Source organism: Ranitomeya imitator, chromosome 1, assembly GCF_032444005.1.
Source record: "Ranitomeya imitator isolate aRanImi1 chromosome 1, aRanImi1.pri, whole genome shotgun sequence".
NCBI lineage: Eukaryota > Metazoa > Chordata > Amphibia > Anura > Dendrobatidae > Ranitomeya > Ranitomeya imitator.
Window position 1 is genome coordinate 946769189 of NC_091282.1, and position 25844 is coordinate 946795032.

At 44.6% G+C, this 25844-nt stretch overlaps 1 protein-coding gene across 1 annotated transcript in view; it reads right to left on the reverse strand.

Moving 5' to 3' along the window:
- SLC9B2 (solute carrier family 9 member B2) overlaps positions 1-25844 on the reverse strand; it is a 177812-nt gene that overhangs the window by 46533 nt on the left and 105435 nt on the right. The window contains exons 9-10 of the mRNA XM_069743658.1: positions 19250-19399; positions 12001-12109 (exon numbers count right to left, since the gene is read on the reverse strand). Coding sequence (XP_069599759.1) covers positions 12001-12109; positions 19250-19399 — 259 coding nt within the window. The remainder of the gene's footprint in view (positions 1-12000; positions 12110-19249; positions 19400-25844) is intronic.

Consider the following 25844-nt stretch of genomic DNA (forward strand, 5'->3'; position numbering starts at 1 on the left):
AGCCACGTAGTATATTGGCCAGTTACGTAGTATACAGCATAGAGCCACGTAGTATATTGACCAGTCACGTAGTATATTGCCCAGCTACGTAGTATATTGCCCAGCCAGGTTTGTCACAGGTGAAAAAATAAACATATACTCACCTTTCCGAAGGCCCCTTGTAGACCACGGCAGCTTGCGGTCCCAGGTTTGGTATCAGAGCGCAGGACCTGTGATGACGTCGCGGTCACATGACTGTGACGTAATGGCAGGTCTTTCTAGCGCAGGCGCGCGCAGGGCCTGTGATGACGTCGCGGTCACATGACCGTGACGTCATGGCAGGTCCTTCTGCCATACCATCTTTGCCACCGGAAACTGCAGTGGAAGATGGCGGCCGGCGGGAGCACTCAGCAGACTACGGAGGGTGAGTATAGCAGGTTTATTTTTTTTAAAATTACATTTTTTACTATTGATGCCACATAGGCAGCGTCAATAGCAAAAAGTTGGGGACACACAGGGTTAATAGCGGCGGTAACGGAGTGCGTTACCCGCGGCATAACGCGGTCCGTTATGTTGTGAATTCTGTGGCAGAGTTCACTCCTGTGGTCACAAGTGGTACTTCGGCTGATTCTCTCTGGGATCTTCCGTTTGTGGAGGAAAGTGGTACTGCAGCTTCTGAGTTTCCTCCCTCAGGTGATCTGGTGAGCTCGTTAGCTTCTTCTCTACTTAACTCCACCTGATGCTTTGATCTATGCTTCCTGACAATGTTTCAGTGTGGGACTTGTTTTTTCCCTGGATCATTCCTGTGGCCTGCTGCTCTGCAAAGCTAAGTTTTGCTTATGTTATTTTGTTGCTATTTTTCTGTCCAGCTTGCTTTATTGGTTTTTCTCGCCTGCTGGAAGCTCTGAGACGCAGAGGGACCACCTCCGTACCGTTAGTCGGTGCGGAGGGTCTTTTTGTCCCCTCTGCGTGGTTTTTTATAGGTTTTTGTGCTGACCGCAAAGTTATCTTCCCTATCCTCGTTCTGTTCAGCTAGTCGGGCCTCACTTTGCTAAATCTGTTTCATCTCTATGTTTGTGTTTTCATCTTACTCACAGTCATTATATGTGGGGGGCTGCCTTTTCCTTTGGGGAATTTCTCTGAGGCAAGGTAGGCTTATTTTTCTATCTTCAGGATTAGCTAGTTTCTCAGGCTGTGACGAGGCGCCTAGGTTCTGGTCAGGAGCGCTCCACGGCTACCTTTAGTGTGGTTTGATAGGCTTAGGGATTGCGGTCTGCAGAGTTCCCACGTCTCAGAGCTCGTTCTATTATTTTGGGTTATTGTCAGTTCACTGTATGTGCTCTGACCTCCATGTCCATTGTGATTCTGAATTGCCTTTCATAACACCGTTACCACCGGCATTAACCCTGTGTTAGCGGTGACCGGAGGGGAGCATGCGGGCGACAGGCACTGACTGCGGGGAGTAAGGAGCGGCCATTTTCTTCCGGACTGTGCCCGTCGCTGATTGGTCGCGGCAGCCATGACAGGCAGCTGGCGAGACCAATCAGCGAATTAATAACCGTGACAGAAGGACAGAAAGACGGAAGTGACCCTTAGACAATTATATAGTAGACTAGATTGTGGCCCGATTCTAACGCATCGGGTATTCTAGAATATGCATGTCCCCGTAGTATATGGACAATGATGATTCCAGAATTCGCGGCACACTGTGCCCGTCGCTGATTGGTCGAGGCAACCTTTATGACATCATCGTCGCCATGGCAACCATTATGACATCTACGTCGATACTGTGCCCGTCGCTGAATCAGAAACGTGAGATGTCTACGTCCATTATGACATCATCGTCGCTATTCCCGTTGCTGATTGGTGGAGGCCGCGCGGCCTCCACCAATCAGAGACGCGGGATGTCTACGTCCTTTATGACATCATCGTCGCTGTGCCCGTTGCTGATTGGTCGAGGCCTGGCGGCCTCGACCAATCAGAGACGCGGGATTTCTACGTCGATGCTGTGCCGGTCTCTGATTGGTCGAGGCCTGGCGGCCTCGACCAATCAGAGAGCCGGGATTTCCAGGACAGACAGACAGACGGAAAAACCCTTAGACAATTATATATATAGATAATTAGCACTTTTGCACATAGCACTTTATGTACACTCATAGTGATGACCCTTATTAAGGGGACCTATAAATGTATCTCTGTTCACAATTGGCATTGTGTAATGTAGACCGCACTTTACAGGTCCTTCTCAAAAAATTAGCATATAGTGTTAAATTTCATTATTTACCATAATGTAATGATTACAATTAAACTTTCATATATTATAGATTCATTATCCACCAACTGAAATTTGTCAGGTCTTTTATTGTTTTAATACTGATGATTTTGGCATACAACTCCTGATAACCCAAAAAACCTGTCTCAATAAATTAGCATATCAAGAAAAGGTTCTCTAAACGACCTATTACCCTAATCTTCTGAATCAACTAATTAACTCTAAACACATGCAAAAGATACCTGAGGCTTTTATAAACTCCCTGCCTGGTTCATTACTCAAAACCCCCATCATGGGTAAGACTAGCGACCTGACAGATGTCAAGAAGGCCATCATTGACACCCTCAAGCAAGAGGGTAAGACCCAGAAAGAAATTTCTCAACAAATAGGCTGTTCCCAGAGTGCTGTATCAAGGCACCTCAATGGTAAGTCTGTTGGAAGGAAACAATGTGGCAGAAAACGCTGTACAACGAGAAGAGGAGACCGGACCCTGAGGAAGATTGTGGAGAAGGACCGATTCCAGACCTTGGGGAACCTGAGGAAGCAGTGGACTGAGTCTGGTGTGGAAACATCCAGAGCCACCGTGCACAGGCGTGTGCAGGAAATGGGCTACAGGTGCCGCATTCCCCAGGTAAAGCCACTTTTGAGCTACAGAGAAGCAGCACTGGACTGTTGCTAAGTGGTCCCAAGTACTTTTTTCTGATGAAAGCAAATTTTGCATGTCATTCGGAAATCAAGGTGCCAGAGTCTGGAGGAAGACTGGGGAGAAGGAAATGCCAAAATGCCTGAAGTCCAGTGTCAAGTACCCACAGTCAGTGATGGTGTGGGGTGCCATGTCAGCTGCTGGTGTTGGTCCACTGTGTTTCATCAAGGGCAGGGTCAATGCAGCTAGCTATCAGGAGATTTTGGAGCACTTCATGCTTCCATCGGCTGAAATGCTTTATGGAGATGAAGATTTCATTTTTCAGCACGACCTGGCACCTGCTCACAGTGCCAAAACCACTGGTAAATGGTTTACTGACCATGGTATTACTGTGCTCAATTGGCCTGCCAACTCTCCTGACCTGAACCCCATAGAGAATCTGTGGGATATTGTGAAGAGAAAGTTGAGAGACGCAAGACCCAACACTCTGGATGAGCTTAAGGCCGCTATTGAAGCATCCTGGGCCTCCATAACATCTCAGCAGTGTCACAGGCTGATTGCCTCCATGCCACGCCGCATTGAAGCAGTCATTTCTGCCAAAGGATTCCCGACCAAGTATTGAGTGCATAACTGAACATTATTATTTGTTGGTTTTTTTGTTTGTTATTAAAAAACACTTTTATTTGATTGGATGGGTGAAATATGCTAATTTATTGAGACAGGTTTTTTGGGTTATCAGGAGTTGTATGCCAAAATCATCAGTATTAAAACAATAAAAGACCTGACAAATTTCAGTTGGTGGATAATGAATCTATAATATATGAAAGTTTAATTGTAATCATTACATTATGGTAAATAATGAAATTTAACACTATATGCTAATTTTTTGAGAAGGACCTGTAGTTATGTTTAACAAAGCTTCACTTTAGGATTTTTACTAATTATTGAGTGACACTTGATATGATTAGTCACTTATTATTTCACTTCTTATCTATATACTTATCCCCCAATTATTCATTTCACTTACTTATATTCATATCCTTTTTAACATTGGTTTAGTCACTGCAAGTCACACTTACACACATAGACCCACAACATCATCTTACTCTTATTCATAGTTTCCCCCTTGGAGTGGTGCGCATGCGTGGTTTGCGGACACGGCTGGGAGATGGAAAGCGGCCTGCAGCGGTGCCACGTACCTATGTCATCATCACTGATGACGGGCACGTCGGGATCACATGACCGCAACCTATCCCCACTTACACCTCCGGTCTGACCACCCACAAATGCGCCGCTATACTCCCTCTTATATACAGAGATCATCAGCGCATGCGCCACTATATTCCCTCATCATATGTACAGAAATCGCCCGCACACGCGCCGCTATATATATTTTTTCACCATATACACAGTGAGCGCCATAAATACAAGTATTTCCTCACCGCCCCTTGGTTTATTTAATATTTACCACTCTATTGCGGATAACAATTTCATCTTCATTCCGTATAACCGGAAGTAAAGATACCTAATATCCTCCCACTTTGCAATACATCCAATTCGCGCGGCACCCTGTTATATTTAAACCGGGAGGAATATGCTACTACATGCTCAAAGGGCTTTATGGTACTATTAGCCCAATTAAATAAAGATACCATAGACTCCCTGGACAAAGAAATTGAGATTGTGCAAAACTCACTTAAGCGAGAGCTATCTGAGGTAGAATTACAAGCACTTAATTGTGAAGTTGATAAAGAATTCCAGAAGTGGGAGATGGAGATTTGTGCCACTAAGACAGCGAAGTTCTAGCGAGATGTTGGGGACAGACGGTCCAATATGATGTATAGGTGGAATTGGAAATCACGTAAATACATGAAGGGATCTAGGAGGAGATCTATATCTGCACCTATGACCTCATGCGCATCAAGTGAGGAATCATCTAAATCGCATTCGAAGGCTGTTGAACCTTATAAGATGTTCCCCAATAAGGATATTCAGGTGAAGCGTTAAGTGGGATATGCCAACAAACAAGATAAAAAGCACAAAACCAACCAACTAGAGGTAATTAATTTATCTGCGCATGTTCTGACTCAGGCTCAGTTGGAGGTTCTGTCCATGGGTTTAACCTTCTCACCAACTAATAATTTTGATTCTTTTACAGCAATAAAGGATTTGTTTTTGTTTTCAAGAAAATTAATTCTTAAAAAATTACACAATAAAGGACATGATGGGCAATCACATAATGAACAAGCAGAAATGGAAGCTCTAAGAGCCTTGGAGGAACTTCTAGCTGAGCAGGACTCAACATGTGCAGGTACGTTCCCACGTTTCATATATCCACGGTCCACTCGTTTCCCCCCCCCTTGTCGGTGTGTCCAGCTGTGGACATATTTACTAGGTTAGTTATGAATGATTTTCAACACATGTCCACCATTCGTAAAACCGATAATCTAACAGCACGGCAGAGACTAGCCCTGAGAGATCTCAGAGGCTATAGGGAAATCGTTATCAAGCCAGCCGACAAGGGGGGGAACATAGTGATATGGCCACAGTGGATGTATGAGAGGGAGGCCTATAGGCAATTGAAAGATAAAAAAACATACGATCGTCTTGATCATAATCCTATAATTACTTTTTCTGCAGAACTTGAATTAATTTTACAACAGGCCTTTGAGAAAGGCATTATCCCCAAAAAAGTAATGGAGGGTCTACTCACAAAAACCCCTAAAGTTCCGACCATCTATTTTACACCGAAAATTCACAAGGATTCTTCGAATCCACCCGGTCGGCCCATTGTGTCCGGCTTGGGTGGACTCTGTGAACCTATTTGTAAATTCATAGATTATTACCTCAAGCCGCTTGTGGAATCCTTACCCTCGTACGCACGGGACACAATGGATGTTCTGTCCAGAATTGACGGTATGCCCCTGGATTCAGATATGTTACTTGTGACGGCAGATATCGAATCACTGTACACATGCATCCGACACAGTGACGGTCTTCAAGCCTGTCGGTTTTTTCTTGATAACAGCAACTGGGATGGCCCTATGTGTGAGCTTATCCTGGAGCTGCTCCAGTACATCCTGACCCACAATTTCTTCGTCTTTCGTGATGTATTCTATCTACAGCGGTGCGGCACTGCCATGGGGGCGGCCTGTGCGCCCTCTTTCGCCAATCTCTTCCTAGGATTTTGGGACAGGGAGATTTATGGGGGAGAGGGCGTTCAGGCTGCGGACCATGTGCAGTGCTGGCTACGCTATATCGATGACGTTTTTATTGTGTGGCGGGGCGGCGAACAGCAGCTCTGTGATTTTATGGATGGCCTGAACTCCAATATGTATAATATCAAATTGACATATACATACAGCAGGACTGAGGTGGACTTTCTGGATGTCAAAATATTGGTGGATGAACACTTGCAGTTGCAGACTGACGTATACCGTAAGCCCAGCTCGGTCAATGCTTTGTTACATGCGAGTTCGGGCCATCTTACAGCCACCATTAGGGCCATCCCAGTGGGCCAATTCCTCAGAATGAGACGTATTTGCTCGTCTGAGGAAATATTTGAGGCTCAGGCGACGGATTTACGTGACAGGTTTCGGATGCGTGGGTACAGTGAACGTTGCATCAAGCGGGGAGATATGCGGGCAAAGAGGAGTAGCCGCTCCACCCTTTTACATGGCCAACTAAAAACCAAAAAAGAGGTGATGACCAAGTTAGATTCATATCCACCTATAATGGTCAGTGGATGCAGATGAGGGAGAGCCTAAAACGGCATTGGAACATGTTACAGACGGATCCAATACTGTCAAAATACTTACCTAGGGATCCACTAATGACAGCAAGACGCAGCCAGAATTTGGGAGATATGCTGGTAAGAAGTCACTACATACCAGATATCAAAAGCCCCTTTAATTCCCGAGGACCGCCACAGGGGTGCTTTCCCTGTGGTAGATGTGTAGCTTGTAAGAATATTTTAAGAACAAACACATTTACCTCATCGGATGGAACACGTAACTTTAATATCAGACAGCATATCACCTGTGCAACTGCACAGGTGATCTATTACGCTACGTGTGACTGCAATAAAATCTATATAGGGCTAACGTCACGACAGCTCAAAACACGTACTCGTGAGCACGTGCGTCACATACTTGCAGCGGCATCGGTCACTGACCAAACTTTGCTAAAGATCATACCTAGGCACTTTCGAAATTTCCACCAATGTGATCCTAAATCCTTTCTGGTCAGAGGGATTCAGCACATCCAACTGGGGATCCATGGTGGGGACATGAAACGCTTACTTGCCCAAAAAGAATGCAGATGGATTACCATCTTGGGCACAATGTCCCCCCACGGTCTCAATGAATCACAGGGGTTTGCTTCATTCCTCTGACCATTACTCACATGCGCTTTATGAGATAGTAGCTGTCTCTTTGTGTTTTCCCTGAGATTATCCTGCCTTCTGCTGTTGTATGTCTTTTTATTGGCTTTTTTTAATCATTTTTATTATGTTTTGACATTTATGTTTTTTATTCTTATTTCTTTAGTGATCAATCATATATAGCATATATGTTTCAACATCTGTTACATGCCCTTTTCAAGATGTATCCCCATACCCGGCAGATTACCTGGACGTTGATGGATATGAAGAGTGGTTCCTAAATACATCTAGCCCAATATCTATCAGGATGCTTTGAACTTCAATATGGACTTTATTTAACCACTTCTTTGATATTCTAAAGTACTGATGATCAGCATTTTGTCAACTGAAGTGTATCTAGTGATATTGCTGCGATGTCCCTTTTCTTGGGATATTTCAGCATAGTTATTATGGCTTTCTATACAATGGCGATCAAAAAAGAAAGGTATATTTTTGTATTCACGGCTCATTGTACCCCCTCCATCTGCCCTGCTTGATTTGGTGCATGGTGGCGGTTTGGCTCCAGCCGCTTCATGTGACCTGTCTTGCGTTGCAGACGGATGTGTGGGCATGTTTTTATTTTTTATCTGTTATGTCTGGCATTTTGCCTGACATTGGGCTCTCCTTGTGCCTTTATGGCACTGATCTCATTGTATGGGTGCTTCTATTCATGCATATACGGTACTTTGCTGCACTGATCTCATTGTATGGTTGCTTCTATTCATGCATATACGGTATGGCTGTTTCTATTCATGCATATACGGTATGGTTGCTTCTATTCATGCATATACGGCACTTTGCTGCACCTATGCTGACACATATCTAATGCCCGGGGATGGTTGCTTCTATTCATGTATATACTGTACTTTGCTGCACTGATCTCATTGTATGGTTGCTTCTATTCATGCATATACGGTACTTTGCTGCACCTATGCTGAGCACTTGCGCTGATGCGATCATTACGATTGGATCGCTTGTACCATGTGACCACACATGCCGGGTATTTAGGGTGGGATGAGTTGCCTCCAAAGCCACGCCCCCTGAAGAAGGTGGACTCGCACCGAAACGTGCGTTGGGGAGTGAGTCCCGGGACACCTGCCTAACACGCTATGGGTAAATACTATGTTTAACTGCAGTGCCATTTTTTTATTCATGTTTCTTGCATCAGTAGCTGGCATGATTTGACAAGTCTGGTATGTGCACATGCTGAACTATCTGGGAGTAGGTGGAAGTGGTTGGGGTCCACAGGGATATATGGTAGCCTTTAACTCCACTATTGCTCTCAGCTTTTTCAGCATGCTATGCAGGCTCTATTAGGAGCTAATGGGAGTGGTTGGCGTTCACAGGGATGTATAATGTGCTTCCAAATTTAACCATTTGTGCTACCAGCATACAGATAGGCTTGAAACTTATTGCTACTGCTGTGATATTTTTATAAATTTATTATGGTACTTTGATTTGGTATTCTTTGCTATATTGTGCTGGCCCAATTGTGCAGGCGGGACCTACCGGCACTCACTTATTTGGAATTTTTGTCATGTACCTCATATTGTTATAAACATCACTGATTGCTCCAAGAACTGTATGCACTGGCACACTAACAGTTCTAGTTTTATGTATATGGATATTTAATAAAAGTTTTGTGTACGTTTGTATATTGTGAGCTTCTGACTCGTTTTTTCTCCTGTATTATTATATATTTAAACCGGCCTTACCCCTGCCTAGACACGCCTCCCGAAGAAGCATTAGAGGCAGAGGGACGCGCATCGAGGCAGAGGGATGCCGAGGAACTCCACACAGCTGACCTTAGGTAATGTTATACCACTTCACTGCGGCATAGTATCCACATGCGCTGTACAGCATCGTAGGGGTTTTCACGTTCATGCCTCATTCCATCTATCACTATGGAGCACACTAGTGTTATTTTTGATTGAGTGTAATAACTAGGGGCAGTATTGTCTACTTTTTTCCCCATATGGTGCAATTGCACTTAGAGTTTCTGCATGTGGAGCACTGCCATACCTTGCTATAGGTGTGTATTTATGCATGACCAAATTGGTTGGAGTTTCCTATGGCAACTTGGTCCCTCTTTTAAATCTAGCACCTTTTTCTTACTGCATGTAATTTTAACCTGTTGTTAATAAAAATCATTTCATATCAAATTACCACTCGGTTTGGGATTAACTTCACTTTTATCACCAAAAAATGTGATAAAGATCTGGATCATGTATATAGCACTAACTCACAAAGAAGAACATGGAGGAGCTCAGGTGAACTTTATTTTTTAAAATGCATGTCAGGATGAAAAAGGTTTGCAGAAATTATATAAATTCTTATTTTAGGGACGGAAAAAATGAAATAAAATAGCGGCGCTAGTGCAGATGGATGAGAGTAGCTGCAGGTAGTATTCTGTACCACACACAGAAATGAATAATAATAAAATAATATATACAATGCGTACTACCTGCGCTGTCTGCTATATATACAATAATCAAACAATCACAGTGTGTATTTACCTGTCAGGTGAAGGACGTTTATCACATTGCTCAGTGGGAGGTGTGTGCATTTACTCGAACCAAAACAGATGGAATTTAGCAGCTATGGTTGAAAGAAAAGAAGAAAGGGGGGTCTTAATAGATAATTACTATTCTTAAAAATAGCCAGGATACTGTTGCGACACTTTCTAATACTACCGGGAGTGCGCTAATGTTTCTCCTAAAAATTACAAAGATATTAAAAATATAGTATAATGGTATACTCCTGTGATTGGACTCTAACAGTAAAACACCCGTAAACTACCTGGAAATAAAGCCCAGTGTTGTATCAGACAGGTACATATATATAGATCGATGCAGAAATAATGGTTGCGCGTGCAGTCTCAGTACAGTACCTGTAGTTTAAATAGGTGCCTTAAAAAATCCGTAGTTGCTACAAATGAATGCTGCTGGTTACTTAGCTTATATATGCAGGAGTTGATATCTTCCAGGCGGCTTATGCGAGCGCTGTCCCGGCCGGTGACAGGCGCTCGCGCGGCCTTTACTTGAAAGTCCTAATGCGGTGCTTCGCAGGACCTGCAGTGACGTTCGGGTCACGTGATCTTGAGTCATGTGGTGCCCCTGGAGACACTACGGATCGCAGTGGGAGCCAAAAACCAACGCGTTTCGGAATGACGCGGATTCCTTTATCAGGGTTGGCTCCCCCTGCGCTGGATTGGCTCTATATACCTGCGGTATGTCTCTCATAGGTTTAGTTAAATGCGAATAATTCCACCTCATTATTAAGGCCTTTAGGTCTCAAAGTATCCATCTCAAAGATGTATTTGGTTTCTTCACGAGACATCTGACTTATGAAATCGCCGTTGCGCCAATCACGATGTACCACCTTCATACCCACCACTTTTGATCCTCACGGATGTCCTTCGTGGTGGATTAAAAAATGTTTAGACAGTGGGTGATCAGCGTATTTGTTATGTATATTTCGGAGGTGCTCATTAATTCTTTGACTCAAAGCCCGTTTGGTGCGTCCCACATATTGTTTCCCACACGGACATTCGATAACGTATATCACTCCTTTCGTTGTACAGGTTATAAAGTCAGTGATGGGAATTTCCGTACCATTCCGTGATATCACTTGTTTTTGTTTGGTTAGTTTTAGTGATTTACACATTTTACATTTTTGGCACGGAAAAAAGCCCTGAATAATTTGTTTAAAAGGGCCCTTTGTTTTGCTTGGGGGATTTGGATTCCGCACAGTGGGGGCAATTAATAGGCCCAGATTACGTGCTTTCCTAAAAACAAAGCGTGGGCGTTCAGATAGTTTGTCCCCTATTATTTTATCCTCTTTCAAAAGGTCCCAGTGTTTATTTACAATTTTTCTCAAGATTTGTGTGTTTGAATTATATTGAGTGATAATAGGTATCACTATCTGGGATTGCTGATTAAAGGGATCCTGTTCCTCCTTATTGCTATCGGCAAGGAGTTTTGTTCGAGAGATTTCTTTGACCATATTTTTTGTTAAGGTCAAAGATTTTTTATCATACCCTTTATTTACAAACTTGTTAACTCCCGCATATACAAGCTAAGTAACCAGCAGCATTCATTTGTAGCAACTACGGATTTTTTAAGGCACCTATTTAAACTACAGGTACTGTACTGAGACTGCACGCGCAGCCATTATTTCTGCATCGATCTATATATATATGTACCTGTCTGATACAACACTGGACTTTATTTCCAGGTAGTTTACGGGTGTTTTACTGTTAGAGTCCAATCACAGGAGTATACCATTATACTATATTTTTAATATCTTTGTAATTTTTAGGAGAAACATTAGCGCACTCCCGGTAGTATTAGAAAGTGTCGCAACAGTATCCTGGCTATTTTTAAGAATAGTAATTATCTATTAAGACCCCCCTTTCTTTTTTTCTTTCAACCATAGCTGCTAAATTTCATCTGTTTTGGTTCGAGTAAATGCACACACCTCCCACTGAGCAATGTGATAAACGTCCTTCACCTGACAGGTAAATACACACTGTGATTGTTTGATTATTGTATATATAGCAGACAGCGCAAATTCTTATTTTATCCTAATTTTACATTAATATGTTATACTGAGCTAAGAATTATTGAGTATTCTTCTAGTAAATATAAAATGTAACTGGCTGATATTTTGTGAGATCATAATTACCTACTGTCTCTGGCCTTAATGAGGAAACCGATATTTCTGCTCCAATCAAGCTGAAGAGCAATAACTGGAAAATATCCCAGCCGACTGCAATAATGTCATCAACTACATCCTGTAAAAGAAATGTACATGGTTAGAATGGTCAAACGGCAGCCTGGAGAAGGGGAAAAAGGCAAGTAACATAACCAAATGTAAGCAAACCTACTAAGTAAAAGCTCCGGGCATTGCAGCCACAAAACAGGATTTTTGGTTGCTTACCGTAAAATCTTTTTCTCTGAGCCTTCATTGGGGGACACAGGAAACCATGGGTGTATGCTGCTGCCACTAGGAGGCTGACACTATGCAAATAAAAAAAAGTTAGCTCCTCCTCTGCAGTGTACACCCTACCGACAGGAAGTAGGATATTCAGTTAGTGAGAAAGCAGTAGGAGAAGCAACGAGAAAGAACAATATAATAATAATAATCTTTATTTATATAGCGCCAACAAACTCCGCAGCGCTCCACAGATTAACAGTTTCAAACGCTCAAAGAGAGTTCAAAGAACTCAAACGTTAACAGTATAACAATAAACAGAGCTGTTCAACTTGGGAGGGTGCTGTGTCCCCCAATGAAGGCTCAGAGAAAAAGATTTTACGGTAAGCAACCAAAAATCCTGTTTTCTCTATCGCCTCATTGGGGGACACAGGAAACCATGGGACGTCCCAAAGCAGTCCCTGGGGCGGGAACAGCAGTCAACTCCAATCTAGGTCAGAGGAACTCACCACCGTCGCCTGCAAGGTCTTCCTACCTAAGCCGGCATACGCTTAAGCTAGGCATCGAAGTTTCGCGAACATGTGGAGGACCGATCGTCGGTCTGTAGAGGTGCAAGGCAGAGGCCTTATATGTGCACCGCCGGGAGACGCCCACTGCCCGGGTAGAGTGCGCCTTAAACCTGGAAGGAGGAGCACTGCTCTGACCTGGCAAATCTAAACATTGCTGACCGGATTTTGCGGGCATACGTTGATTAGGAGGCCGGAGGGCCTCTCTACGCCGAGCCCTTATACTGAAAAGGGGGCCTTAGCTGGACAGACCCGGTAGAATGATGAGAGAACGCTACAAAGGACGAGTCCGAGCAGGACAAAGGGAAGGGAATCAAGAATGATGAACAGAACCATGGAGAACCTCGGCAAGGTAAGAGCAGAGCACTGAACCTGTGATCCACAGAATGTACAAAACTGCTGCCACAGACTCTGGAAGTGGTTGAGAGCCTGAAAGGAAGGTATAAAACTAAAATGGACCCACCCCTCGCAAAAATGCAGGAGTGTCCGATGTCTGAAGAAAGGGAGGACCTGGATGAAGGCTTTCATAAAATAAAGGCAAGCACACGCGGTCCCAGGAGAACTCTGTCCCTCCGAGGACCTCCTTAATAATTGGTTCACGTTGGAGACAAACTGACGGAAACCCTCGGAAGGCAAGCTGTCAGGGACTTCCTAGAGGATAAGTCCTGTCACGCCATAAGCAAGTGGTCCTTCGGAAGGGCACCATATTGCTGAATGTCCAAGTAGCACCTGCAGTGGCATCCGTGGGGACGGATACCATGCACTTCCTGCAGGATTAAATTAGTCCGCAAGGACAGAGATTTTCTCCGATCGGACTCCATGAAGGGGGCCCTGATGGAGCGGCTTAGCCCATGCGTCTATAAACCTTGCTGTCTAGGTGGAGACAAAGGCAGGGCACAATGTAGCGGCGGACACTTCAATGGCCGACTTTGCCGTGGACTATTAGTTCGTCGTTGGTATCCTTGAGGGATGCTCTCTGTGGAAGAGGAGGACTGGAAAAGCTGGAAACTGGAGGGTCCAGAGACGGAGAAGGGGTCCAGCTCGCAGTAAGTTCAGGGGAGAGGGAATATAGGAAAACCGAGAAGCTTCCCTCTTTGGAACGGCTGGACTAAGGATTTTAAGAGAAAACCCAGAAAAGACCATTAAATTGAAATGACAAGAAAAAGCTTGAGAGTAGGGTACTGGGAGCCTGCTAGAAAGCATGACAAGATGGGCATTGATAAGCACAATCGGACATGAGCAGTCAAGGGAGAAGAGTCCATGAAAAACTGGAGTATGTCAATTCCATGGGAAGTTGGCCCTATGAAGGAGTACATAGACCCCGGAAAAAAACTTGACTGCCAAAAGGAAGATCCGTACCTATGACGACCTGAGTGACCCTATCCGTCCCGGACCCTCTGGAATGGGAGAGGATTGTAGTGTGTGGATCTACTTACCTAAGTATAAGACACCACACAAACGAGGATAACAATGAAAGGGATACGAATCCTGCTGAAGGAAGGAACGTATTATCCCAAAAACCCATCATTGGATCCAGGCGTGGAGCAGCCCTGTACACTGGACGATGCTTGCACAGAGTAAGATCCAATTCCTATCCGAGGTGGGAGAACCTGTTCCTGCCACAGTCGGAAATAAAATCCCGGCGCTGCTCGAGGTTGAATCCAGTGTCTGTAAGAAAGAAGAGGTAAGTACTGATGCATAAATAGGAAGCTCTGTATAGAGGTAGTTCAAAGGCCGCTAGAATAGTGCCGTGAACAATCATGAGTCAAGGTATTACATGGGCTCTGACTTCGTAAGAGACAGCCAGACGTATAATACTGTAAATCATATAAGATGGAGTAACGCACTGGATCGTGCAGATAAATCTAGGACAGCACTGTAAACTTACCTACTGGATAGTTAGTGGTAGGACCGAATAACCAAACAGAGTGGAGAGGTCCTGGGGAGCAACCCGCAATTAAGGCCCAGTGCGTGGCTGAAGGAAAACTGCAACCAGTTGGTACCTGACACCGGCGAGTCCGACCTACCTGAAAGTGGACTGGCCACTAGGTCCACCCTGTGGCACTGAGATCCGCCTTGTGGTACGTGCTAGATGTTCTGTTTAGCTGTTAATAGACCACAGACGTTATTGACCGTGAAATACACGGTAAAAGTTGCGGCTCTGACTCACCTGAATGCGGTTGTAACTGCTGCGGCAGTCAACCAGAAGTGATAAATACCGGGCACCTCTCTCTGAGTGGTGATTAAAGGGTAGCCTAGGCAGATTCTGCAAAAGAACCTTAGGAGAGTGATAGAGGGCGTTTCTGACATACCTGACTCTGGAGCAAAAGAGCAGGACCAGTGCAGCAATCGATCTCGGGCACGTCTAAACCACTGGAACGATGGCAGGTATTGACTTAATGTGTCTGGAAGATAATATATAAAGCCTGGATAGCAGACAGTGCTGCTGCAATCGACAGGAGGAATAGGGGAGTGCACCTGACTTACCTGAATATAGTACAGAACGCCGGTGGTCAATCCAAGACATGACTGATCCACTGAAGATACGACAGTTTCAAATAACGTACTGTACCTGGAAGGTGGTGCGTGTGAAACCTGGGTGTCGGATAGAGTACTGCTGCAATCGGCTCTCGGTATCCTGCAACTATGGCAGATATAGTACTGGTGCGATCAGCTCTCGGTATCTTGCGACTATGGCAGATAGAGTACTGGTGCGATCAGCTCTCGGTATCCTGCGACTAAGGCGGATAGAGTACTGCTGCGATTGGCTCAGTATCCTGCGACTATGGCAGATAGAGTACTGCTGCGATCGGCTCTCGGTGTCCTGTGACTAATCAGCCTGGAGAGAGCCCTGGAGAAGGGTATAGGAGAGAGTTGATTCTGTGTTGCGGTCTAGGTCGTGATACCTGACGGCATTAGGCAGAATAACAGCTTCCGTGTAGTAAGCTGCACCACGGAGTCTGTCTTGAAGTATGTCCTGCCGTGCTCATTCTCCTGAAGGTAGGACAGTTGGCTTGTCAACAGGGAGCCTAAACTCCACTCTCTGTTGTGCACCTGAGTTCAAACCTTTGCGCCTGCGATCTGTGGTCAGATTCTTTATCCACTGAGCCACAGCAGACGTTGCTGGGAAATACAGACTCTTAACCGGCTGGAAGTCAGGTCTGAACACTGCAGTCGTGAAGTGAGTAGGAGCAGCTCCCTTCTCTGCTTAGAGCAGTTTAATGGTTGCATCCGGAGGAGGCTGCAGGGAGATGGAGGGCAAGTGCCTGAGAGCAGGAGATATGGAAACATTTGATATGCCAGGGCTCTAGCATCGCTGTGTGTAGAGAAATAGCCGAGCACCGCTGAAAATCAGGGCACAGGTCTGCAATAGCAGAAATCACAACAGCAGTGTGAAAACGTAGAAGTCTGAGAAATATGCAACTGAAACCTTCTACGAAGTGAACGTCATATGGCAGGTCTTATAATGGTCCATCTCCCCGTGGAAGGTGAGGGGCGGACAGTGGCCCAGATGACGGCAGCGTGGGGCATACTGCCATACCCCGCTGGAAACTGCATGGCTCTAGGGCACTTATTACACCGGTGACTGCACGGCTCTTGCTACTACGCCAGTGACTGTACGGCTGTAGAGTGCTACTTTGCCAGTGATTGCGCGGCTCCAGAGTACTATTACGCATTATGCCGGTGACTGCACAGGTCTAGAGTACTACTACGTATTGCGCCAGTGACTGCACGGGTCTAGAGTAGTGATACACCATCGACTGCACGGCTTTAGAGTACTAATACGTAACACACCAGTGACTGCATTACGCCAGTGGCTGCACGGTTGACCGGCTTGCATGAAAGGACGACGAGAACACTTTCTTATAGGATTAGGCATGATAAGCATACCTACTAAGGAATGCCAGAAGGTTAGGGGAACAGGAGAGATGCAGAGAGGAGGGCCAAACTGCTAAGCAGCGCTACTCACAGTAGTTGTAGTGTCCTGTAGTCTGCTCCAAGGTTGTAACTGCGACAGGCATCAGGACACAGGTCCAGGGCACCAGTATGAAGATGGAGGCGGGGAACCCGGCCATTGCAGATGCACGCTGGTGGGAAAGGACAAGCACACAGATCGGAAGAGGGGGGGGGGGGGGGGGGGCGCGAATAGCCATCAGTTCCGGAGGAGAACGGTTCCCAACAAGATAGCGGCGATCCCAGGCCGAATGGTGCGGCTGGGAGTAGTGGGCGGAGCTAGCCGCTCTGAACAGGAATGGGTACAGACTAAACCGCCTGTAGGGGAGCATCAAGATGGCGCCCGTGGGCGGAGCTTGCCGAAGATGGTCGGGCGGGAGAAAAGCCCGCCCGATGAAAAAGGAAGGGGGCGGAGCGCGGCACCGGAAGTAGGCCCCGGGAGAAGCCGGGGCCTAAATTAGAAGCCGGTGACCGCTGAAAAGTGTGCGCGGGCGCAAAGGAAAAAAGTGCGGGCGTCCCGCTGACAGGCGCGGCAGCTGCCGCATGCAACGAGGCGCCGGTGCCGGAAGTAGGCCCCGGGAAGAGCCGGGACCTATATTAAAAGCCGGCGGCCGCAGGAGACTACCGCGGCCGCTGGGAAGGACCGCGGGTCACCTAAAAGGTACGACCGCTGTGGAATTTCAGCGCGGCTGCCAGTAGGGGGGCCGCGCCGCAGAAGGCAGAGTGATCGCGGCCGTGGGGACATCAGAGCCGCCGCGCAAAAAGATAGGCCCCGATTTCTTGTCCCTAATAGCCCCAGTGCAGAAAAGGTGCGGCCGCAGGGATAGAAGTGCGGCCGCAGAAATAGTAGTGCGGCTGCCAGTAAGGCACCGCACAAAGTAGCAGGGGAGGTAGGGAATCCAAGACTCGGAGCACCAATACTCACCTAACATCCCACGCAGTCGTACTAACCTTAAAAAAACATGGAAGATATTAGACGTCCTTGGAGCTGGTGGACGTCCTCGTCTCCTCCGACCGACAGGCTCTGGAAGGCGAGTGGGTGGGGGACGGAGCCAGGACTGGACTTCTGAGCACGCTTGTGTGCTAGGCTCTTGGTCCTGGAGAGGGATCTATGAGGATACGGGGTGGCAGTACACACCGTACTCATAGTCCGCTTTGTGGGACTACAGGTGTGACTGTTCACCCTGTATCCCTTCCGGAAAACCTGAAAAGAAACGACGCACATTGAGGTAGATAAGGGTCTAATGAAAGACCCGTGTCCACCTCCTACTGACACTAAGCTAAACTGAATACCCTACTTCCTGTCGGTAGGGTGTACACTGCAGAGGAGGAGCTAACTTTTTTTTATTTGCATAGTGTCAGCCTCCTAGTGGCAGCAGCATACACCCATGGTTTCCTGTGTCCCCCAATGAGGCGATAGAGAAATATTGCCAGCAGGTGCATACAAATCAATAATACAATCATGAAATTTACATAGACTAACAGTGGAGGAAGAATGGGGTTTGTGAAACAGCTGTCACATGATGCCATCTGTTCAGATAGTAACAGTGTCATTTGAGGATTTCACTCTCTGTAGAAGTGTATGAGTACACTGTAAGCAGAAACATCCAGGGGGTAACAACAGCTGTGCTGTGAAGTGCCAAGGTAGGTAAAAGACAAGTTACGTCCTTTACACGCTCTAGAAGCAACATCGGAAGCTTCAGTCACTGAGTTTACATGGTCAGTGGCCATACACAAGCCTCATATTAACAACCATAACATTGGAACACCAGCAGAGCAGCAAAAAGCCAAATTTAGGTTAGTCAGAGACCATTAGAATTTATATGTGACTCGAGTTTTTCTAGTTGTAGTTTTGAATTCAAGTGTCTGCATACACTTAGAGGGGTCTCCAAAAATGTGTAAAAAAGGCACAGTCACGTAATTCAAATTCCAGCCCATTCTAGTCACGCGCATCTGGACATGTTGCAGTCGGAAGAAACACCACTCCCGAGACCTGCGTCTCAACTGTCAGAGGAGCAGTATCAAACTCACAAAAACACCATTGTGGGCTATCAGAGCAGGTCTGTGACATGAAAAGAAATAAAGCTTTCGTTGACGGAGTGTGCATGGTGAACTAAAGCTGGAGTGCTCAGTCAGCAAGATGATTTATTTCATATCACAGCTGTGCTCTGGCAACTCACTGAGGTGTGTGTTTTGAATCCAGCTCGTCTAACAGTTCAGACACGGGTCTCTATAGCAGTATTTCTTCAGACTAGGATGGGCTGCCATTTTAATGTAATGAGTGCTGATTATTCTGCATGAATAACTCTTTCAAATACTCAAATGGTAACCAAGAAAATAGGAAAACTAAGAAATGTTTTCTCCCTAATCAATTGGTTACACTGTAAAACTGTATATTTTGTGGTCACTGCTGTTTCCTAGTCAAACTACAATGAGCTGATTTGTATTCAGTTCATTGTACAACAGCACCCTGAGCTTACCTTTTCTCCATTCCACCCAAAGCCAGCCAGAAAAGCCATCACCAATGTACACAATCCTCCAGAACCGGGAAAGCCAAAGAAAAGACTGCCAAACACTGCAAACAGGGACAGTGCCAAAATAAGATAAGACCTTTTCCACTTCAGCATCTCCTGTTAAAGAAGGGGAACACAAAGGTGAATTCCTAACATATTGGCAAGGCTTTTTTATATACCATCTATTTCCTTTAGAATAAAGGTGATTTCTTAATACAGTTACTAGAATGTAACTTTGTATATATGTTACACTCCATCCATACCATTTTTTTTTAATGTTTTATGTTGAATGGGGCAAAAAGGGGGCAATTTGAACTTGTTTAATATTTTTAAAAACTTCTTTTTCTTACTCTTCTCTTGCTTCAGATGTTCCCTTAGGAGACTTAAAGCAGTGATCTTACAATCGTCTGTGCTACACATAGCAGAGCTTCAGCCCTCTCATGACAACCCATTGGCGCCCTGTAAATCACATAACAGGGGCGCCATTGGGCGTGTTTTGTGACGTGCTTCCTGTTAGCATGAGATAAATGCCGCTGTCAAGAGATTGACAGCATTTAACATTTTAGCAGCCGCGGATGAATCGCAATTCCACTCTCGGCTGTTAGATGCACATGACAGCTGGTCAAATCGACTGTCATCTGCACGGAAAGATGCGGACTCAGCACCAAAGCCCACATCAAAGACAGGGACACGATTGATGATGTATACACTAGCATGTAAAAGTTTGGACACCCCTGGTCAAAATTACTGTTTTTGTGAACAGTTAGGCACGTTGAAGATTAAATGATCTCTAAAAGACCTAAAGTTATCGATGACACTTTTTTTTTTTTTGTATTTTAGGCAAAATATACAAAAAAGGAAAATGGGAACCCTTGGAGATTTGTGTGCTCAGATAACTTTGACCAAGTTATCAGGCCTTAATTAGCCTGTTAGGGTTATGGCTTGTTCAACATCATTGTTAGGAAAGGCCAGGTGATGCAAATTTCTCAGCTTTATAAAAACTCAGCCTCCTCTAACCTAGTGCCAAAAAACAGCAGCCATGGATTTTTTAAGCAGCTGCCTAGTAACTGTGAAACTGGTGGAGGCTCACAAAGCAGGGGGACGCTATAAAGAAGATTGACAATGCTTTGCTAGTTGCCCTTTCCTCAGTTCAAAATATAATTAGGAAATATCAGTTAACACAAACAGTGGAGGTCAAGCTAAAGTCTGGAAGACCAAGCACAATTTCAGTGAGAGCTGCTCATGGATTGGTAGAGAGGCAAATCAGAACCCCAGCTTGACTGCATAAGACTTTTAGAAAGATTTAGCAGGTTCTGGAGATGTAGTACATTGTTCTACTGTTCAGAGACAGCAGCACAAATATGGCCTTCATGGAAGAGCCATCAGAAGAAAACCTCTCCTGTGTCTTCACTATAAAATTCAGTGTCAGAGTATGCAAAAGAACATCTAAACAAGTCTGATGCAGTTTGGAAACAAGTTCTGTGGAGCGATGAGGTTAAAATAGATCTCTTTAGTCACAATGATCAAAAGGTATGTGTATCTCCAACCATTAATGCATGGGGGTGGATCAATCAATGTATTGCCGCCAGTGGCATCGGGTATTTCATGGGTAGAAGGAAGAATGGATTTGATCAAATGTCAACAAATTCTTGATGCAAACATAACTCCACCTGTAAAAAAGTTGAAGTTGAATAGAGGATGTCTTCAACGAATAGATAATGATTCTAAACACACAGCAAAATCCACAATAGACTACCTCAAAAGGCACAAGCTGATGATTTTACAATGGTCCTCACAATCCCCTGATCTGATCATCATTGAAAATCTGTAGCTAGACCTCAAAATAGCAGTGCGTGCAAGATGACCCAGGAATATCACAGAACTGGAAGAATTTTCCAAGGAAGAATGAATGAAAATTCTTCAAACAAGAACTGAAATAGTCTAGGCTGGCTAAAAAAAAGCATTTACAAGCTGTGATACTTTCAAAAAGGGGGTGCTACTAGGTACTAACTATGCAGGGTGCCAAACTTTTGCATCGGCTCATTTTACTTTATGTAATTTTTAAAATGTAAAAGATAAATTATATACAGTGGGGAAAATAAGTATTTGATATACTGCCGACTCTGCAAGTTTTCCCACCTACAAAGAATGGAGAGGTCTAATTTTTATCGTAGGTAGGCTGCAACTGTGAAAGACAGAATCTAAAACAAAATACCCTGAAAATCAGATTGTATGATTTTTACATAACTAATTTGCATTTTATTGCATCAAATGAGTATTTAAACCCTTCACGACTGGGGCTTTTTTCAGATATGCGTTTTCGTTCCCCTTCTTTCCAGAGCCATAACTTTTTTATTTTTATTTTTTCGTCAATATAGCTATGTGAGGGCTTATTTTTTTTGCAGGACAAGTTGTACTTTTGAACTACACCATTAGTTTTACCATGTCGTGTACTCCAAAGCAGGAAAAAATTAAAAATTCCAAGTGCAGTGAAATTGCAAAAAAAGTGCAATCCTACACTTGTTTTTTTGTTTGGCTTTTTTGCTAGGTTCACTAAAAGTTAAAACTGACCTGCCATTATGATTTTCCAAGTCATTTCCAGTTCATAGACGCCAAACATGTCAACATGTCAAAAAAAATAATAAAATTGCGCCATTTTCCGAGACCCGTAGCGTTTCCATTTTTCGTGATACCACTTTTGTGCATATATGTTCTTTTGATCGTCCGTTATTACATTTCAATGCAATGTCGCGGCGACCAAAAAAACGTAATTCTGGAGTTTTTAATTTTTTTCTTGCTATGCAGTTTAGCGATCAAGTTAATCCTTTTTTTTGTACTGATAGATCGGGCGATTCTGTATGCGGCGATACCAAATATGTGTATGTTTGATTTTTTTATTTATTTTGAAGGTGGTGAAAGGGTGGTGATTTGAACTTATATTTTTTTTATTCTTTTAATAATTTTAAAAACATTTTTCTTTAACTTTTGGCATGCTTCAATAGCCTCCATGGGAGGCTAGTAGGTGCCATAGCTCGATCGGCTCTGCTACATAGAGGCGATGCTCTGATCGCCTCTATGAAGTAGAATTACAGATTTGCCATAAGCACCGACCACAGGGTGGTGTTTATAGCAATCCGGCATCAACAACCATAAAGGTCTCAAGCAGACCTCTAGAGGGCTGTCATGCCGACGAATGGATGAGCGCCAATCACGTGATGGGGTCAGCGGTGAACATATTTCCGGCCCGATGGCGGGAAGCGCTTATTAAATGCCGCTGTCAAACTCTGAATCGTATTCAGGAAAAATGGCAGCATGTTCATTCTTTGTGCGGAATCGCGGGGATTCCGCACACATAGGAATGCATTGATCCGCTTACTTTCCGCATGTGGCTATGCCCACCATGCGGGAAGTAAGCGGATCATGTGCGGTTGGTACCCAGGGTGGAAGAGAGGAGACTCTCCTCCAGGCCCTAGGAACCATATACCTGTAAAAAAAAAAAAAATGAATTAAAATAAAAAATCGTGATATTTTCACCTTCCGGCGTTCCTCGCAGCCTTCCCGCACCTCGCGATGCTCCCGTTCCCAGGCATGCTTTGCGGCAATGACCTGTGCTGACACAGCGGTCTCGCGTAATGCTCAATCATCTGGGGGTCATTTGTGCATTGCGAGGAGCGGGAAGGCTGCGGGGGACGCCAGAAGGTGAGAATATCACGATTTTTTATATTATTTTTAACATTAGATCTTTTTACTATTGATGCTGCATAGGCAATTTCGGACGTGAGCACATAGCCTAAGGGGTTAATACAATAGAAAAAAAAACAACTTTAATATTTAGTATAGAAACCTTTGTTTCCAATGTTTCCAATTACAGTGGGCGTTTCCTGTAGTTCTTGACCAAGTTTGCACACACTGCAGCAGGGATTTGGCCCACTCCTCCATACATTTCTTCTCCAGATCTTTCAGGTTTTGAGGCTGTCACTGGGCAACATTGAGTTTTAGCTCCCTCCAAAGATTTTCTATTGGGTTCAGGTCTGGAGACTGGCTAGGCCACTCCAGGACCTTGAAATGCTCCTTATGGCACCATTCAGTTGCCCTAGCTGTGTGTTTCGGGCCAGTGCCATGCTGGAAGATCCAGTCACAACCCACTTGCAATGCTCTTACTGAAGGAAGGAAGTTGTTGGCCAAAATCTCACAATTCATGACCACATCCATCCTCCCTTCAATAAGGTGCAGTCACCCTGTTCCCTTTGCAGAAAAGCATCCCCAAAGTATGAGGTTTCCCGCACCATGCTTCATGGTTGGGATGGTGTTCTTGGGGTAGTACTCCTTTTTTTTTCCTCCAAACACAGAGAGTGGAGTTGATGCCAAAAGTTCTAGTTTAGTCTCATCTGATCCCATATGACTCTTGCCTCCTCTGGATCATCCAAATGCTCATTGGCGAACTTCAAACAGGCCTGGACATGTGCTGGCATGAGCGTGCCCTGCAGGATTTTAACTCATGACAGCATAGTATGTTAATAAAGGTAATGTTTGAGACTATAGTCCCAGCTTTCTGCAGATCATTGACCAGGTTGTAGTTCTGGGCAGATTCCGGACTTTCCTCAGAATTATCCTTACCCCATGAGGTAAGATCTTGCATGGAGCAGCAGTGTTCCATCAGGTTTACAGTACCATGTAAACATATGGAAAACCAAATCCGCTGTGCCCATGGTGCGGAAAATACCACGTGGAAACGTTGCGTTGTATTTTCCGCAGCATGTCAATTCTTTGTGCGGATTCCGCAGCGTTTTACACCTGATCCTCAATAGGAATCCGCAGGTGAAATCCGCACAAAAAACACTGGAAATCCGCGGTAAATCCGCAGGTAAAACGTAGTGCCTTTTACCCGCGGATTTTTAAAAAATGGTGTGGAAAAATCTCACACGAATCCGCAACGTGGGCACATAGCCTTAGGGTTGGGTTGGAATTAGGGTTGTGGTTAGGGGCGTGTTGGGGTTAGGGTTGTGGTTAGGGTTACGGCTACAGTTGGGATAAGGGTTAGGGGTGTGTTCGCGTTAGAATTGAGGGGTTTCCACTGTTTAGGCACATCAGGGGGTCTCCAAACGCAACATGGCGCCACCATTGATTCCAGCCAATCTTTTATTCCTTCCGAGCCCCGACGTGTGCCCAAACAGTGGTTTACCCCCACATATGGGGTACCAGCATAGTCAGGGGAATAGATGTTTGGAGGGGAATAGATCTGCACAACACAAGAAGAATGTGAATCTAAGTGTGAGGAGGAGGAAGGGCAAGCAGACAAGAAAATGAAAGTGAAACTTTGAGCACAATACTGCAGCATAGCCACAGACAGACAAGTCTGGATCTGTTTGTGTGTACGATCTGAGGTTTATTACATTCTTTCCTTATAATGGCAGCAGGCCGTAAAAGAGACCCAGTTTGGGAATATTTTAATGAAGCTCCTTCGCCTATCGGTAAGGCAGGCATGCGTGCAAAATGCAAACGATGCAACAAAGAGATGCAAGGCCTGGTGGCGCGAATGAGGCAACATCATGAGAAGTGCGGTGATGAAGATGACCAAAGAAACACTTTTGAACAGGCAGGATCTTCAGGTTGGTAAACATTTTATTGAATCCTATTTCTAAAGACTGAACTGTCATGTGTGAGAAAAATTATATTTCTTATTATTACTGCATGTTACTGTCATTTGGTACAGTTATGAAGAAAAACAAATATTCCTTTTGGGGCAGGGGCAGTGATGTGTTGTGTACAATAAGCAGAAATTGTATAAACAATAAAATAACAGAATTTACTTTTTTTGTTTAGGGGAATTCATGGATTCTGGAAACTATCCACCTCCAAGATCACCATCATCCTGTTCTACAGTTTCAGAGTTATCCATCCAGGATAGTGCTTCATTAGCAGCAGCATCATCATCAGACACCCACAGCCACATATCACCATCACCCAAAAGGAAGAAAAAACCTTTACCTCCTGGAACCACCATAGATAGGTTTGTGATAAGAACTAGCAGATTAGAAAAAGAGTTGATTGATGAAAAAATTGCCCAGTTTATTTATGCAACGAACTCTTCTTTCCGTTTGACTGAGAACCCACATTTCATTAATATGGTTCAGTCACTGAGACCAGGATACAGTCCACCCAGCAGAGCTGATGTTGCAGGGAAACTGCTGGATCAAGTGTATGACAGAGAAATGGAGCAATGTGCAACAGCTCTGGAGGGTAAAATTGTTAACCTAAGTATTGATGGGTGGAGTAATGTCCACAATGATCCTATTGTATGTGCTTGTATAACAACAGAAGAAGGTAAAGTCTTCCTTGCACTAACAACTGATACGTCAGGAAATGCACACACAGCAGAATACTTACAAGAAGTGGCAGTAAAAGCTATAACGACATGTGAACAAAAATTCAAATGTCTAGTACGCAGTTTGGTCACTGACAATGCTGCAAACGTATCCAAGATGAGAAGAGAATTAGAAGAGCAGGGAGGGAATACAAAGCTGCTAATAACATATGGTTGCAGTGCTCATTTGCTGCACCT